The 17,638-nt window shown below is 41.2% G+C and overlaps 1 protein-coding gene across 1 annotated transcript; it reads right to left on the bottom strand.

The window, feature by feature from the left end:
* Positions 1-13,213: 13,213 nt before the first annotated feature.
* Positions 13,214-16,944, bottom strand: cdca7a (cell division cycle associated 7a). Its single transcript, XM_005921490.3, has 10 exons — positions 16,812-16,944; positions 16,023-16,166; positions 15,816-15,938; positions 15,525-15,728; positions 15,374-15,445; positions 15,098-15,289; positions 14,865-14,993; positions 14,614-14,763; positions 14,396-14,532; positions 13,214-14,313 (listed from the first exon to the last, which is right to left on the bottom strand). Exons 1-10 carry the CDS (start codon positions 16,830-16,832, stop codon positions 14,280-14,282), a joined length of 1,206 nt encoding a protein of 401 aa, XP_005921552.1. The 5' UTR covers positions 16,833-16,944; the 3' UTR covers positions 13,214-14,279.
* Positions 16,945-17,638: the final 694 nt, after the last annotated feature.

Genomic DNA, 17,638 nt, shown 5'->3' with positions numbered 1-17,638 from the left:
CACTAACATACATCATTCACTCAAGGACATGATGAACATGTTATAGCCTATTTCTCACCAGGGTTTCATATAGTCTGAAGGAAAGGCTGGTGTGATTATTTTCAACTTACATGTTTCCAACAAGTGCAGTATGTTCATACAGTATATGAATGTCGGTAAATGCTATAATGGGAGCAGTAATGACTGCCAGATAATTATCCCTCCCACTCAGACTTGACGGCTGCTGAATTTCTTTCATTTCACCACATAATTGTCTATGATTGAACTGGAGATTTTATATACTTCTCTGTTCTTTCAGGCTGAGTTGACTTTCCACAGAGATGGTGGAGGTTATCACAGGGCTCTACAAGTCCCCCGAATTGCCCTGTAAACAACATGCAATAGTGAACAAAGTTTCCCTGCATGGCTTTGAATATGCCTCTCCCAATTTTCCCTCGAAAGCGACAGAAAGTCATATGAAGGGAAGTTTAATTAAGTAAGAACCTGTTGAGGAAGATTTCCAATCATGGTCTTCAGAATGAGTGCATTCAGCGTATTCATCTCCAGGCGATATGCTCTCTCTTTATCCAAGTGTGCGCTGGAGCTCTCTAGAGGGACCCCAGTTAATTGAATACATTAAAGTAGAGCGCCGGAGGCTTTATTTATTTTTCTACTTTAGTCAGGCTTGTTTAAAGGAGACCAACTGCTGATGTTTGGCCCCTTCTAGAGTTTAAATGGTCTCTACACTGGGAGTGGCGTGCAGGAGTAGAGGTTTGAGAAGAGATTTGATGTAATCCACAGCCTTCTTTATTCAACACGAGCCCCTGAGTGAGCCTGGTTTATGTATTTGGCAGTCATTCAAATGTGCATCTTGGCCCTCAGGCCCACGTCCCATTATGCATCTATAGGACTCAGTGCATACACTGAAGGTTTTATTTTGCTCCCCTTTAAAGTTTATCTGCCGCTCCTGCGGCATTCTTTCTCGCTTGTAACTTTTACAGAAAGTTGAACCACTCTTTGCCAACTTGACATCTTTCTGGGGGTTTTCAATTTTAGCATCTTGTGGTTCTTTCATGCAAAAACCAGCTATGCACAGATGAGGATACCCTATAATAATTCTTGATTTATGTGAACTGTGAACTGAGACTGCACGTGCATTACGGACACAACATGTAAAACAAACAAAAAAACAGAAAAAGTTTCAGATCTTTTGTTATATTTAAATGAGTCATGTGCATTTCTTTTTAAAGTCTCTTTAATTTGCGTGTTTATTCGGACGTCTGCGAATACATATGTGAGTGCTTACTGACTTATTACCCCGAATACTGGATGAATGAGTCAAACATTGCACAAAACTTCAGTTCAAATGTTATTTTGTTCATTAGTTGCCACGGGCGCAGTTTAAGTTTGTGTTATTTCAAATCAAATACACTAGTAAAAGAAGCAGTTAGTACCTGACTTTTAATTGCATCTCAAGACCTGCACCCTAACCCGAGCCTAGGTGGCTGTAGCAACGCCAGAGCCAGTTGTCTAACAAGCAGCTTGACTGCTGGACCTTGGGGGTATTAACATCATGTGATGTGTGAAATTCAGACAGTGGCTTCTATCCCCCCAAGAGGGCACCGAGATCAGATCCCTGGACAATACTCATTAGTCAACATGCTCTTCACCTTCATCATCGCATTTATCACGAAGGCACAGAAAACTTACTTGCACAAGCACATTATATGCTCATTAATAACCTGATACAACATTCATCTTGCAGAAAGAAAATTAATTTCCTTGCTCTTGTGCACTTGTTCATTTTAATGTCAATTGTCAAAAAATCCTTTTTCTTTGTTTTGCCAAGCAGGACTTTCAGTATCCATTTAATCATAGTTAAAAAAGGTAATAGGACAAATGTTTTACTGCATTGTTAATCTGGCCGGCTATTAAAAACTGTTTTGAAAGTTAAAGCCTTCTCTCTCTCTTTTTTTTGCCATAACAAGCACAAATGTTCGGGCTAAACAACAGAAAGGTCTTTTTTGAAACGCGTGTTTGCTGTTGAGAAAGTTCAGTTTAATCAGAATATGTAAAACACTGTGATTTGAATACCAGGATGCCTTTTAATAGAAAAAAAAAAAGGACTAAAGTGAGATTTAAAATGAACAAGGTGATTAAGAGCGACCGTGCTGGACATTTATAGAGCAGGACTGCACATAATGAATAAAGATTCATGCTTTAGTCCCAAATTTAAATTTTTGCACAAAATGTGCCTGATGTAGGCAGCTTTTAATCACCTTACTGACAGGAGTAACTGCTTTCATTTAACCTTGACTGAAGATCATGAATTCTAAAGCATTTAATTGGATACATCATTTAACAGAATGAACAGAGCAAATTTTCACCAATTCAAAGGCTCAGATTGACAGACAGTGGCAGTAAGACCCACCACAATTAAAGCTGATCTGTATTCACTGGCCCTGTCACCCATCGCCATTAGTGATGTGACTGTTTGATCATCTCTGCAGAGAAACTTTGCTGAACTTCACCTTGTTTTGAAAGGACTAGACGTTGAATGAAAGACGAGGTTTGAGAAGGGGAAGGGGACACACACACGCGCACACACACACACACACACACACACACACACACACAAAACCCACCTCTGAGACCAAAGCTCCCTCTGATGTACCTCAGGTTTAATAGCAGTAACTCCTAAAAACCGGACACGACTGGACAAGAGAAAACAGTTCAAGTCTCACGCCATTATGTTTATTATATCCATCAGTGGCTTAATTGAAATGTTTCAAAATCAGAAAATAACAATGCCATCTTTTTGAGACATTGAAAGTAATGGCTTTGTCTCGGCGCTCTCTGCAGACAATTGCCCCAGTGATGTGAAAAACTGTGTCAAGTGGTACACTGTGAAATGTGCGGCAGACACTTAATTGTTTTCCTGCCTTTGACTTTAGAGAGAACAAATTCAATCTGCGTGCCAGACATTTCCTCTGTGACTAAGCCTAACCAGCCAAAGCATGTTTGGTTAAGCAACCACCCCCAGGGTTAAATTTCTGATTTTGCAATTACAGGTTTTTTTTTTTATCCGCAAAATACATTGTGTTATTTAAATGAACATAGCTTTGGGATGTTTCTGTTAACCAGATCCAATGTATTGGTTCTGAAAGTCAGGTCTGGGTACCCCCGAGGGTCCATGGGAGCGCCTTGGGGGCTGTTCTCCAGAAAAATGAATTGTAGATTAATTTCACTCTATTCTAACTCACAATTTCATACAGAGAGAATAGAACAGTTTTTGGGTCATCAACAAGACATCTCTATATATGAGGATATTTGTGGTATCCCTGTGCCAGCCTGCGGAAGACTGTAGGAGACTGTGGAGTTTTGATTTAAATAAAAATACTTTGGGAATGAGTCTCTGTCTCGAGGAATAAACAAAACCAACTGACTGAGTGTTGAATCTGCATAGCGTCAGCTACAAACCAAAACACTTCATTCCTTCCTCTTGGGAAAAATCTCAAAGATTTTGCAACTGGGATGACAGACACTGACTTGTTCCAGCTGGAGTTGATCAACGCTGACATTTTGGAACAGAAGAAAGGCATGTTAAAGGAAATGCAGATTAGGGAGACCAAATCAAATCCACTCAAGTGTTGTTCATTCTGCCCTGCCACAATGCAAACCATGTGTACTGCTTTTAAGTGGTGAAAATAATCTTAAGATTACAGAGTGGTCTCTGGTGCTAATTGTCTAAGAGCTGTTTTTCTTTGGCTCCCATTAATTCTTCCTTTAAGAGCTCGCCCTGCATGTTTTTACTGGATTTTGTCAACTGTTAGCTTTGGAGATATTATTTGATGGCAAATGTAATGAGGGAATCATCATTTCAACATGTGTGGTGAAACAGATCTCACAAATGTTCTCCGGGACAGCTGTCGTGACAGATTTGAAATGTTAAGAAGTTTAGACTGCCTCAAAGGAGAAGCACTTAGCGCCCGCTCACTGATGTGAGTTGTTCTCATGCTCAGCGAGGGAAGAGTTTGACAACAAGTCCAAGGCATGAACAACTTCACTGCTTCCAAGCAAGAATCTGTGATGCACTCAACCACATAAAAATGCAATATTTTTAAAACCTCAAATTTTATTATGGTTAAAATATCAGTTTCTTTTGAAACTGGGAGCTATAATGTTATTAAAAACACTTTTTTTTTGTTTAAGGTTAGGGATAGGGTTGCATTTCAGGATGATTGACACTTGTGGTGCAGAATGATGCGCAGACCTTCGCACAATAAGGCCTTTTTATATACTTCTCTACTGAGAGCTTAATTTGCACTTGGAGGTGTGCCTTAGAAAGAAGACTGATATACTCTCTAGAGAGTCTGGATTATTTTACAGAGGTAGAACATTTTAAGGTGTATTAAATCACATATTATTCCAACCAGATTATTAGTTCTGTTTTTAAACCTCAAACAAAGTTTACCACAACTTGTCCAACTCACAGTTTCTCACATCAAACATCAAATAAAAAGTAAGGTGTACTCGAACTTTTCTCAGAAGTTCTGCATGCAGGCTTCATTTTCCCCCCATTACAACACACACAAAGTGTACTGTTACAGAAATGGTCAATCACTTAAAAAAAAGTTAGGTAGGGTGGTTTAGAGGGTGGGGGCAAAAAAGCAAACCAACACCATCCATTTATCCCTCTTTACCTCCCGACACCCTCCCTCCGCTCGCCTTGCAATCCAGCGTCACCTGTCTGGAGTTAATGGTGACGCAGGGCATAGCAGCATGCATAGGTGCTTTCATGACTGATTGATATTGTTGGGTTTAAGGCTATAATATTAAACAAATGGTCCATTCTAAAGGGCCCAAGGGAAATTTTGAAATCCTCGCTGTGAAACAAAAAGCACCTTGCAGCCACGGGAGTAAGTAAACACACTGCAGTGAAAATACAGCAGCTATCTGAGGATGAGGGTCTGTAATTATCAGGCTGGATTTTAACCAGTCACTGATGCATTCTGAGAGAACGGCGACAGTGACGTGGATAATTGTGTGAAAATGCCTTGTTGTTGATAACAGAATTTTACATCCTCGATATTAAGAAACACTCCAGAAAGAAGTTTTTGTTTCCATGTTTCTTAGGGGGTTTTTTTTTTGCTTTCTGTTTTCTGCAGCTGTAATGACTGTTACTGATACAGCACTTCATCTTATTGTGTGCAATAAAATGTTACATCCCCTATGAACATGTTTTTTAAATGTAAAGACACAAGTTCCACAGACTGATCTGAGATTATGTATGTTTCATGTGTTACTGATTTGTTTTGACAGCCTTACTCACTGTATCCACTCCACTGAAAGTCATGCCGGGCTTGTCCATTTGCCTGTAGCCCGGATTCATGACCAGCAATGAATTCTCCAATGAAGAGTCTGAAGGAGAGAGTTAATGAAGTAAAAATTAATGAAGCACGTGAGCACCACCATCTCAAGGCTGTAAGCTCCTCCATGCCTCATTTATAATGTATGATCTCAATAAAAATCAATCCAATGTACCAGTTCTTACTTAGGGTAAGAATAGATTTACAGATTACAGCCCTGTGTTCCCCTGGTCATAATTACCCCACCACCTTACCCTACTTCAGCTCCTTTAGATGTTTTTTATGTAAAGCTTCAGAACGTTGTACACAGACACATTCATGGTCTTCCTGTCAAAAAGCTGAATATTCAGCTGTGATCCACCGGATGCAAAGCCTCACAACCCCTCGCTACTTTTTCCTCAAAGGCTCGAAATTGACTGAATTTCCGTCTCGTACAATACGACTTTGCGGAGAAGCACACATGTCTCGGGTGTCGGGTTTTTTCGGATAAAGCTCTGATGGTCCTTCCACTTTCTTCTCGACTCCTAAAGACTTTCTGAAAGTTGAAGACAGACCAAGTGCACCGAGTTACCTGTATTAGAGCTCCCCCTTCAGGTGCCACAGAGAACGATGCATCTAGGGACTGAACTCCTTCACATGATGAAGAGCAGCAGCGTTACATGACAGCGTACAGCACATTATTTACCAGACACACACTGAGATCATGAGTGTCTATTTTTAGATCGTTATTTTTACAAATATATTTGGCAGTGCCTTAGTGATAACTGCAAGGAAAACGCGAAGAACGTGATTTAAATTCCTTTAATTATTTGTCCAGTTGTTAAATGTGCAGACTCTCTCCTGTAAATCCATCTTTACCTTTTAAAGCAGACTGTACACTCACCTGTATACTTGCAGTAATGGTGCATCTGATATATAAACAATATACATGAAATAATTTCCCCATTTAAATGTTCTTTCTGTCATTATTTTTTTTTTTTTGTCTCGTCAGTTTATCCTGGAAGTGAAGCTGCAAACTTCGCAATGCTCCTCTCTCAACTACCTTAAATGATTAACATTCGCAATTGCAGTCAAAGGTGGATAAGAGGCAGGTTTTGTTTTACATAAACCCGTACGGGCTTTGGAAGTGTACATGAAAAACTGAATTGTCAAGTTCAGCTGCCTGATGTGCCTACCCCTCCACCTCCATGAACAATTCTGTATTTATAATGTCATCTTATCACGCTCCCCTTGAAGGCAGCAGCAAGTGCACTTATGCCTTCCTTTGTTAGGGTGAGTTGGCAATTTCCTGTGAGATGGAGCAACTGCAGGCAGCCCTTTTCTTTGATAATGTCCCTGACACCTGGACCAAACTGCTGTTTCCATCACTTTCTAGGCTGGAACAGGAGGGAAAGGAACGTGTCATGAGCCTCCTGCCACCCCAGAGTCGCTCACTATGCATTTAACAGCACTCTGCTCACTATACTTTACAGGATGTAGAGGTCAGAGCCAGTGGGTGACTCTTGTGTGGAAAGTCTTCTTGCTGAGCGGCGTCAAATAGTAGGAGCGCCCGGTGTAACTCCTCTTTCACGTCCTATTGTTTGTCTCAATTTATCATGGGAAATATGTAAGTATTTAATTAGCATATTCACAGTAAGGACTTAGCTTTACATGGTCTACCACAGTGTACCATGTTACATTCGTACCATGTAAAGCTGGTTATTAAGCAGCAAGCCTGAAAGGGTGTTTATTACAGAGGCCTGACAGATTGATTCTAAATTATAATTAATCAGTTGATTTTGACCCACAGATTGTGATTGTGCCCTGTGAGTTTCATTTATTCAGCTTTTCTTCTGGCTCTGCTACAATCACCATAGACCTGCAGGACTCTCAAGCAAATTAACAGTCTTCACGCTACCCTGCAGCCATAATGAAAATATCAGTCAATCAAAACCCATATTATGCTGTGAAATCCTACCACATATCTCCAGACCTGCATACAAATAGTAACTGCAGAATAAGCGCTCCACCTGTTCTGGCTTTATCGCTGGAAGTACATCAATAAAGCAATTTTTAAAAGCCACTGTACTGAGTTTTTTACACTGCCACTGTGTCTGTTGACATGCAATAGAAGAGATGATTTGGGCATTAAGATGCTTTTGGGGATTCCAGCCTTAATACCTGGAGGTGGGAGAGCAGGGCATGCAGGGATGTGGAGCCCATCTGCGACCTGTCTGCAGGTCCGGTGATGTATTGCTGTGGGCTGGACGGTCACAGTCAGGGCTGTGTGTTGCTGTTCACTGTGCCATAGCACTCAGGGCACTTCAACCCCTAGTCCCTCCTTACAGGTACCCCGCAGCAGCCCCGACACCACCGTGCGCTACTCATTTACTGCTACACTGGTTTTCATAATTAGCGCCGCAAGGCCTCATTAAATCTGCTCTAATGAATAAATATTGTATTTCATAGCCTGATTACCAGATCAGCTCAATGCTTGAGCGTTGTAAACAATTACTTCCCTAAATATTCATCACCCCAAAGTGGATGATCATTGGTATTTAATACAGGACTAGTATTTTCAAGTGCATCTTTATTATACTAATAATAGTTTTTGAAATGTTGCTTTTGGAGGGAAAAAAAGGGGGGTGAAGAGAAGAGATGTTGTATTAGTAGCTATATATATAATAATGCATTCTTTAAAAGTGTGAGGATACGATGATTATTTTCTAATTATTAATTAAGAAACACCAGACTCACAGACTTAATTAGAAATGAGAGAAGATTACAAATTTGTAAGTTGACAGAATTATTATGGGCTAGTGTTATTTAAGTCATTTTTACACACACAGTCTGCCTAAAGTGTGACTAAAATACCATCACATGGTCCAACAGCTTTAATCAAATAATGGTGGTCTTTTACAATAGCAATTTTTTAACCATAAAGCAATCCCTTCAGCATGCTACCAAAGACCAGAGATGGTGGCACTGACAAAATTACAAGAGAGTGAGCTGGAGGTGCCAGAGTTGAAGATTTTCATTGGGAGGATGGACAAGATTAGGAATGAGTACATTTGGAGGGGAAGATCAGGTTGAACAGTTTGGAGCCAGTTAGGGAGGCAAGGCTCAGAGGGTTTGGACATGTGCTGAGGAGGGTTACGTTGGAGGATGTTGAAGATGGAGCTGCAGGGCAGGAGGTAAAGAAGAAGACCACAGAGAAGATTCATGGATGTGAACATGCAGAGGGTTTGTGTGACAGAAGAGGATTCTAGGGACAGTGTGAGAAGGAGGCAGGATGATCTGCTGGGGTGACCCCTGAAGGGAGCAGCCGAAAGAAGAAGAAGAAGATATCACCCTCATGTCTGTGCTGCCAACATGCAGCAGGAGCCAGCAGCTGGTTAGCTTAGCATATCTCTCATCTCTTATCTCTCTCCTCCTCCTCAGCAAGTTATGTTAAGTGTTCTTATTGTTTGCATTCATCACACTACAATCCTCAACCGGTTTCAATTAACATTAAACGGGAGCAGTGCAAATAATTCTTTATAGTCTGTCTTGGTTTTCCCCCATTTTCTACATTCTGCTAATTTAAGCTGTTGGCCTTAGAAACACATTAATTATGCAGACATTGGAAGGATATTAATTAGATCACCCAGTTCTTTAAAATAATTTTTTAATGAAAATATTTCTCAAAGAGATTGATTTTCATCTCTCTGGCTTCAGTGCAATGATATTCATGAGAGGCTCAAACTGGAGCAGGCAACTCTCATTGAGATGGTTTTAACTTTCAAACACATATACAGATGAGTATATATACCGTTGAATGCATACATTTTTCCTCTAGAGTGCTGAAGCAAACACTGTCATGCTGTGGGGATGCATTAGCTCCTCTGAAGAGGCCACTGATTATATTATTCCTCACTCGAAGAAACCTCAGGACTGACGTTCCTCATACAAATCAGGAGTAACATGAAGCATAAATGGTACATAGCATAGATCAGTTATCTCTACTGTACATCATATTTCTACTTTTTTGAGGACAAGCTGCTGCATATCACAGATAGTAACAGTCATAATGTGGCGATGCTGGGTGTGTACAAATGTTCAATTATTTTCTGTTTATAATTTTTTTATAATGAATTTGTTTGTGCACGGTGCATATTAGGCTACGGACAAATCCTACAGCTGTGCTATCTTCATGAATCTCTGTGAATCAGTAGTTGGAATATCCTAAAGATCTCTGCTCATAAGTGTTTACTGTCTTTAAACGAGTGATTATTAGTTAGATTATTGATCAGATTGTCTGCACTCCGTGTGTACGGACTGGTCTGAAGCCACCATACTGACCTGCATGATGAATGAATTCAGGCATAAATCCTGGATGAAGTCAAGCAGGCAGTGATCCGCAGAAGATTAAGACTCTGCAGCTGTGCTGAGAGATCACTGCATTCTTTTTTCAGCCTTCTGCATGCATTGTATGGGTATAGCTAATGTTATTTATTTTTAGTTCTCCTCTCTTGTGTACATTTCGCTTCAACAAATGGCAGGATGCAGATCAGTGATGACGTGGGCAGTAATGAGTGACTAGACAGACGGGCCAACAGTGAAGGTCAGCTGTAACAAACTTACTGATAAACAACAACACGGAAAAGCTTAAATTTGTTCTGCTGCAACACCACAAAGCCTTCTAACCTCCGTACGGCACATACAGTCATGTGAAAAGAAAAGTATATTCTGTTTCAATTCAAAGGTTGTCTATATCTGGAATAATTTAAAAATCATCTGGTTCTCAGCAGCTATTAAAATTCTTTAAATACAACCTCAGGTGCGCAATAACACCTGGCATTTTCATTATTTATTTAACAAAAACTAAGCAGAAAATTGAGAGTGTGAACAACTAAGTGCACCTTTACTGCTTCGATTGTATTTAAGAGGGTAAGTAGCAGCCAGGTGCTGTTAATCAAATGCATTTGATCACCTGTAAGTGTGAGCATAAAGCTATAAAGCATACGTTTTGGCGGTTTGTTGATGTGGGGCATTCAGGTGTGCGTTAGCACAATACCAAGGAGGAAAAACATCAGCGATGATCTTAGAGAAGCAATTGTTGGTGCCCATCAATCTGGGAAGGGTTATAAAGCCATTTCCAAGCAATTTGAAGTCCATCATTCTACAGTGAGAAAGATTATTCACGAGTGGAAAACATTAAAGGCAGTTGCCAATCTTCCCAGGAGTGGACGTCCCATTAAATTCATGTCAAGGTCAGACCATGCAAAGCTCAGAGAAACTGCAAAAAACCTACATCTCACACTCTACAGGCCTCAGTTAGCTTGTTAAATGTCAAAGTTCACGACAGTACAATCAGAAGAAGACTGAAAAAGTATGGCTTCTTCAGAAGAACTGCCAGGAGAAAGCCTCATCTCTCTGAAAACAATATGGCAGCATGGCTGAGCAAGGTTTGTATCTGAACAAACCACAAAACATTTGGAACAAAATCCTTATAGACACACTACCAAAGTGAAGAAGTTGGCCAAGTTCAGAGAAAGCCAAACACTGAGTTAGCCAAGGTGGTAGAGGAATGATGATTTGGGCTTATTATCATCGGGTCGACCATGAACTCCTCTGCATAAAAAATATTCTAGAGTCAGATATAAGAGCGTCTATTTGAAAGCTAAAGCTTGGCTGAAGCTGGGTGATGCAAAAGGACGATGATCCCAATCACAGCTGAAAATCTCATCTATGTGTGTTTCAGTGGCCCAAAGTCCAGACTTGAACCCAACTAAAATGCTGTGGTGGGAGCTTGAGAAATGATAACTTCAAGTTGTTGCTGGTAAAGGTGATTTTATAAGCTACTCAATCACCAAAAATGATTGAATTTGGAGGAACGGTTCAATGTATAAAAATTGTGTGATGAAGAGCTGAAAAACTTCAAAGTGGACAGGTATTTGTTATAATAAGGATTTTCTGTGCTCTGGGTAATGAAGTGAGATTAATTAAGTACAAAAATATTGCTTATTTAAAACTACAGTATTAATATCAATTCAGCATTTTGTATATTTGTTTTTGCATTAATTTAATGTGCATCCTTATTTAGTCTAATAATAGTGAGTGGGATTTAGGGAAAAGCTGTTTTGGGCTTTTATCACATAAAAATGTCAACTGTTCTCCAGTTCTGAGCTAAAATGAAAAGATTGTTTGTGGCAATCCTGATTGTGAGCATGTAAAAAATATTAGACTGAAGGCACACTGGATGCTTTGCTCACACTTCAGCAGATCAGCAAAACCACTTTTATTTGTATTTTGACTTGTGTGGTGCCTTTAATGCAGCATGGTTGGTGTAAATGGTGATTATCAGACCCATTCAAGCTTGTGCCGGCAGATGAATGACAACCTACACCCCCCCTCACAGTGCAGTGGTTGTGACAGCCCTGAAGGATGGTGTCTGCCTTGTTAAATGTTTTACTCTGTGTGAAGGAATTCCAGCTTACCATAAACCCTGATGACACCTAGCTAACATCATGCTAGGTGACTAAAGTGATGTCCCATTCTTAATCAGTAGGGTTTAATATTACGTCAGCCGACTCAGCCCACTCTATGCAGCTTTAACAGCTTAAAATCTTCTGAGAAGGCTTTACACAAGATTTAGGAGTGCATTCATAGGAATTTTTGACCATTCTTCCAGGAGTACATTGGTGAGGTCAGACAATGATGTTGGAAGACAAGGCCTCTGCTCTAATTCATCCCAAAGGTGTTCTTTCAGGTTGAGGTCAGGACTCAGTCAAGTTCTTCCACACCGATATCGCTCATCCATATCTCTATGGACCTTGCTTAGCGCACTAGTTCGAGTCATGTTGGAAAAAGAAGAGGCCCAAACTGTTCCTACAAGGTCGGGAGCATGAAATTGTTCAAAATGTCTTGGTATGCTGAAGCATTTAATTTCTTTCACTGCAACTAACTCCTGAAAAACAACCCCCTCCACCAAACTTGACACTTGTCACAATGCAGTCAAACAAGTACCATTCTCCTGGTAACTGCTAAACCCAGAATCGGACTCAGCCCTCAGCGATGGAAACTCATTCCATGAAGCGCTCTACACACCGTTCTTTAGCCAATATGAAGACCACGTGAAGTTCGGAGATCTTTAGCGATTGACCCTGCAGAAAGTTGCCGACCTCTGTGCACTATGTGGCTCAGCATCTGCAGACCCTGCTCTGTGGTCTTAGGTGGCCTACCACTTTGTCACTAATTTGTTGTCGTTCCCAATCGCTTCCACTTTTTTGTAAGTTGACAATGGAATATGCACAGGTGGCATCCTCGCACGGTACCACGCTTAAGTTCACCGAGCTCCTGAGAGAGACCCATTCTTTCACAAATGTTTGTAGAAGCAGCCAGCTTGATTTTTTTTCTTTTTCTTAAAAACACCCGTGGCCATGGAAGTGATTGAAACACCTGAATTCAGTAATTTAGATGTGAGAGTGAATACTTAGTGAGTACTGCCAATATAGTGCAGCGGTCCCCAACCCCCGGGCCTCGGACTGGTACCGGGCCGCGAGAGTTGAGGGTCAGGTGTGAAATGTATGGTTTTCAGGGTTTTTATCGTTAACTCGGTTTTCCTGGGTCTTTTCACGTGTTATGAATACATCTTTTTTGGTACCGGTACTAGTTTTATTTTGTTGTATTTATCCGCGACACCTTAAAGGCCGGTCCGTGAAAATATTGTCAGGCATAAACCGGTCCGTGGCGCTAAAAAGGTTGGGGACCGCTGGTATAGTGTATTTGCCTTTTATGTCACTGCAATCACACAGAAACCCCCCCACCTCGAGTATATCAAGAGTATATGCAGCTGCCGCTGTCGAGGATGGAGTGATGGTCAAGTCAAAGAACACTGACAGCACTTTGCAGAAATCAACACTTTATTGAAACTGTACAGCGAACCCAATGAACACAAAGCAAGCATCACCAAAGGTGTACAGAGCCTTATAACCAAGCAGCAGTAAGAGAACCTCCACCTACAGTGAGGAAACTCCAACCTTTTTTTACTTCTTTGTCAAATAGTATCATACAATTAGAGTATTTCCAGGTCAAATGAAGTACATTTCAAAGACGAACTGCACAAAGGTTAATTTCATCTCATTGTGCATACGAGTATCACTTCTGAACAGAAAATGCAGGCCATAACTCTACTGCACCTTCAACCATTCCTACTTAACTGCGTAAGGCAGAAAATGAGCCAAAGAGACTGGAGCAAAGCGAGAATGTGCTTTAACAGGATAAAATGATTTACAGGTATGAGATTCCCATTAGAGTGTGCTAATTGTTTCCACACCATTAGCGACAGTTATCTAATGAAGGATATTTAACCAGGCGCTGTAGTATATCTCACAGTTCCTCTAGGTTTTTTTCCCAGCTGCACCCCCCTCCCACTCACGGCATGCACATCACTGGACCATTCCTACAGGCCATCCCAAGCAAACATCTTTTTTAAAAAAAAGAGGTGAGAAACAAGCATAAATTTGCAACTGGGGGTCAGTCAATGAGTGCAGTACAAAAATCATTACATTTAAAACAATGTAAAACAGAGCAGATCATCTAAACAAGCCTTTCTGCAGCAAATATGATGATTCAGCTATAATAACAGACTTTACATTCGAGCCATATGTACATTGTAGGATTTAAGAATCATCTTACAGTTAAGATTGCAGATTTGGAGTGTTTCGCTCAACCCTAGCTTACAAACAACTAGCCTTAATGTAAAGCTCAGTTCTTGAGAACAGACAAGAAAAATGTGCAGAAGAGAAACAGCCTTTGTTCTTCTTCTGTCACTGAAGTGTCAGATTAACCAGCGGAATAAATGCAACGCGCTACAACGCTTCAAAGCTATGAACATCGTGATGGCTGTGTGTGTAAAAAGTGGTCACAGAGCAAGTCAGTCAGGTGCAGAGGCTGCTTCGCATTCACGTCTCACTCACTGCTTTCTTCCAGCTCCTTTCTCAAGCTGCAGAGAGAAAATTAATCTGTTAATAACCTTACCCCATAACATAGTGAGATAAAGATTTTAAGACAAATGTGCCACTCACCTTTTCAGGTAGGCGTGCACATTGTCAAAGCCGTGGTATTTGGCCAGGTACACCAACACTCCCGTCGCGCAGCGGCCTTCTCGGGCCCGGCAGAAGCTGCAGTTACAGATCCCTCTGCATGGTGGGCACTGCCACTCCTACCCGGAACAATGAGAATGAAATGAGTCACACGTACAACGCATACATACACAGAACACAGTACATGTTTGCAAACTTACCGGATTCAGCAGAGCATCTCGGACCTCTTCCCCATAGCGGTTACGAAGACACGGCCCGCAGAACTGACCCCTGACGCCCACGCACTCCGGACTACGGCAGTTAGTTTTGGTGTCGACTGTCTTCTGGCGGCACTGGTGGCAAGTGGTTCCCTGAAAAGAAAGGAGGTTTGTGAAGCCGAGTTGGGGTGTTTTTTGTTTGTTTGTTTGTTTTAAACTGCTCAAATGTTTCACATTCTGAGTCAAAGACTTACAGTGGAGCTGTTGTAGACTTTCTCTCGCACATTGTGGCAGATGCGCTGCAGCTCCATCTCTGTGATGTCCTCCACAGGCCTCACTACATGGGGGATGGCCTTGCATCCAGTGAAGGATCGGCGACGGGGCTGCACACCAATTTGTTTTTAAAAAAAAGTTAATTAGCATGCTATTATGTCTTTTAAGCGAGTCTAGAACTTTTTAAAATGATTAACGGTGCAATCTGACTTACAGGTTCATCAACTTCCTCATAGAAGCGACTTTTGCGGACCAGGCTGAACTTGTCCTCAAGCTCTTCCTCTGGAGGTGGGCTGGGAGGTCCGTCCACCAGGGAGCGGGACCGTGTGTGGGGCCGAGACAAACGCTCTTGGTTTCTCCTGCAGGATCCCGGGGTTCCCATGGACCGCCGAGGTGCCTGTCGGGGCTGAAGATGTGCAAATGTTAATATAGTATAGAGAACCAATTGGCGAGGTAAAAATAAAACAGACGATTTGTTTATCTCCGTTACCGTAGTTAACGACATCCGCCTTCCAGGAAAGAGTCCAGGCACTTTGTTCAGTTCTGCCATGAGCTTTGCAAGCTGTAAAACAAGTCGCCATAAGTAAATAAGGCCAAACCATGGTCAGTTTACAAAGTGAATTGAATGTAACCAATTTTACCATTTCTTTGTTCTCCTTAATATTCAGGGCTCTTTTGCTCATGAAGTTCTCCTCTTCATCCTCCGAGTCAGAGTCTCGCACTTTAGGCTGAGGCAGTGGTTCGGATGCAGGCCTCTTCATGCTCGTCTTTTTGGTGGGGAAATTTAAGGCAACCTTCAGGGTGTTGGACTTGCGGCCACGTCTCGGGGGTTCAGCATCTACTTTCTAAACAAAAATATAAACATGAAATTAGAGGAAACGCTTGGGCTTTCTGAAGATGTTCAGTTCCGTTTTGCTTTGCGCAGACCTTACCATAGCTTTTATCCGATTGCTGATCACATTCTCCTCAAACCCGCTGCACGTGTCCTCCTCCGAGGTAGCCTCAAACACTTTCCGCTTCTCCACCGTTCTCCTCGTCTGTCTCAAGTTGTTCCTCTACAACGGACACGAGCATTAGTTTCATACAGTTCACACATAATAACATTTAGCCTAAATATTTCATTGGCATTTTATCGTTACCATATTTGCATAGCCTCCATCGGAGCCAAAACTGTCGCAACTGTCATCAGAAGAAGAAGAGGAGGAAGTCTCAATGGGGACTAGCGGGACGCTGCGGAAGCTCCTCAAGCTCATCCTGGTGGATGGAGACTGGGCGGCCAGTTTCTACAAAAGAACAGCAAGAGCATTTAGAGAACAGGTACAGGAGCACAACTGCTCAAAAATCAGGAGGGCCTATAGAGCCACGTGATTTACTGTTCTCAATGAAGACGCTAACAAAACCACCGAGACTTCCTTGCAAAGCCTCAAAAGAAAAGAAATGGTGGAGCTTCATATGAAAACTGAGCAACAAGAAAGAAAAGTCTCTGAAGCCCAAGCTGAGGTCCAAAAACCAGACAGAGGTTCTTTAAAAAACAAAAAGTAAAGGAAAAGAAATTGCTTAAAACCACTTTCACAGTTAATTCTTTCGATGGGCTTTTCATTAATGTTTGAGCTTCGGATTTATGGGACACACCCCTGACTATAAAGCTAGCAAAGGCAGACAATTGGACCATGATTGATCTGCATTAAAAAACGTGGATGTACGCAATAAAAACGTTCATTCCGCCGTATATGTTGCATTTCAGTTCGTTTTTTTCAACAACGCCAACAATAAACAAGGACTATAAGGATAAGGGAAAGTTGGTGTTTACAGTCCAACTTAACTAAGATAATTTATTCAAAAAAGTATATTATCCACTCAAAAAGTTAATAAAAGCACAAATGATAAAGGAAGTAATTTTATTAAAAACGTCAGGGTGTTTTTCTTACCTTGGAGCGAGTGAGAGGCATTTTTTTCTTTTAAAACTCGTGACACACGAAAAGAAACGGATCCAATCCGTGCAGCAGCTCTGCAGCGAACAAAGCAGGACCTGCAGCTGCAAGCGGTCCACACTCCGTTCATTTCCCGCGCCAACGCAAGGTCCTGAAAGCTGCATAAAACGCAGCGACACGTTTTTTAAGTAACAGAGCAAATTTATTATGAAAAGCACAAGTGCCAAACTCTTAAACAAGCCTTTATAATTGCTTGAAGTGTGCTCTATGTTTATGTGAACCGCCAGACGTAAAAACTAATGAATTAATGAATCATTTGAGGTATGTATCTTCCACGGCCTTTACCGCGGCGCGAATTTTTTTACAGAGCTATTTGCATACAAGGCGGGTAAAATGTTGATTCTTTTCCAACTTCACAAACAGACCAGATTTTTCCCCCCTTTTTTTCTGCAAGGTTATTTCATGTTCAGACCAAAGTTCAGCATCCACACTTAAGTTAGAAGCCAGGAAATCAAATACAATTTATGAATCCTGATTTATATTTATACATATAAATATTTATGGTGGAATTTATACGGGTTTTTGTTGCTAAATAGGATAGATTGGATAGATTTGTTGGCAAATGTGGGATTGAGATAGAAAAAAAGAGAGAATTTAACGAAATTAAGTTAAATTTCAAAGAGAAAGTTACCCTGCAGACTGCTGTAAAGGTGCGATAAGACAAAAGAATGGCTGTAAACAACAGGAAGCGGGCATGATTGCTTATACATCAAAGGGAATAATGGGGTGGGGTGAGGTAAATCAGTTCAAATAAAACTTTGCAC

Source organism: Haplochromis burtoni, unplaced genomic scaffold (assembly GCF_018398535.1).
Source record: "Haplochromis burtoni strain Fernald_Lab_line unplaced genomic scaffold, NCSU_Asbu1 Contig_48, whole genome shotgun sequence".
Classification (NCBI taxonomy): domain Eukaryota; kingdom Metazoa; phylum Chordata; class Actinopteri; order Cichliformes; family Cichlidae; genus Haplochromis; species Haplochromis burtoni.
The sequence above is the reverse complement of the archived record's forward strand: the minus strand, read 5'-3'. Positions and strand labels throughout refer to the sequence as shown.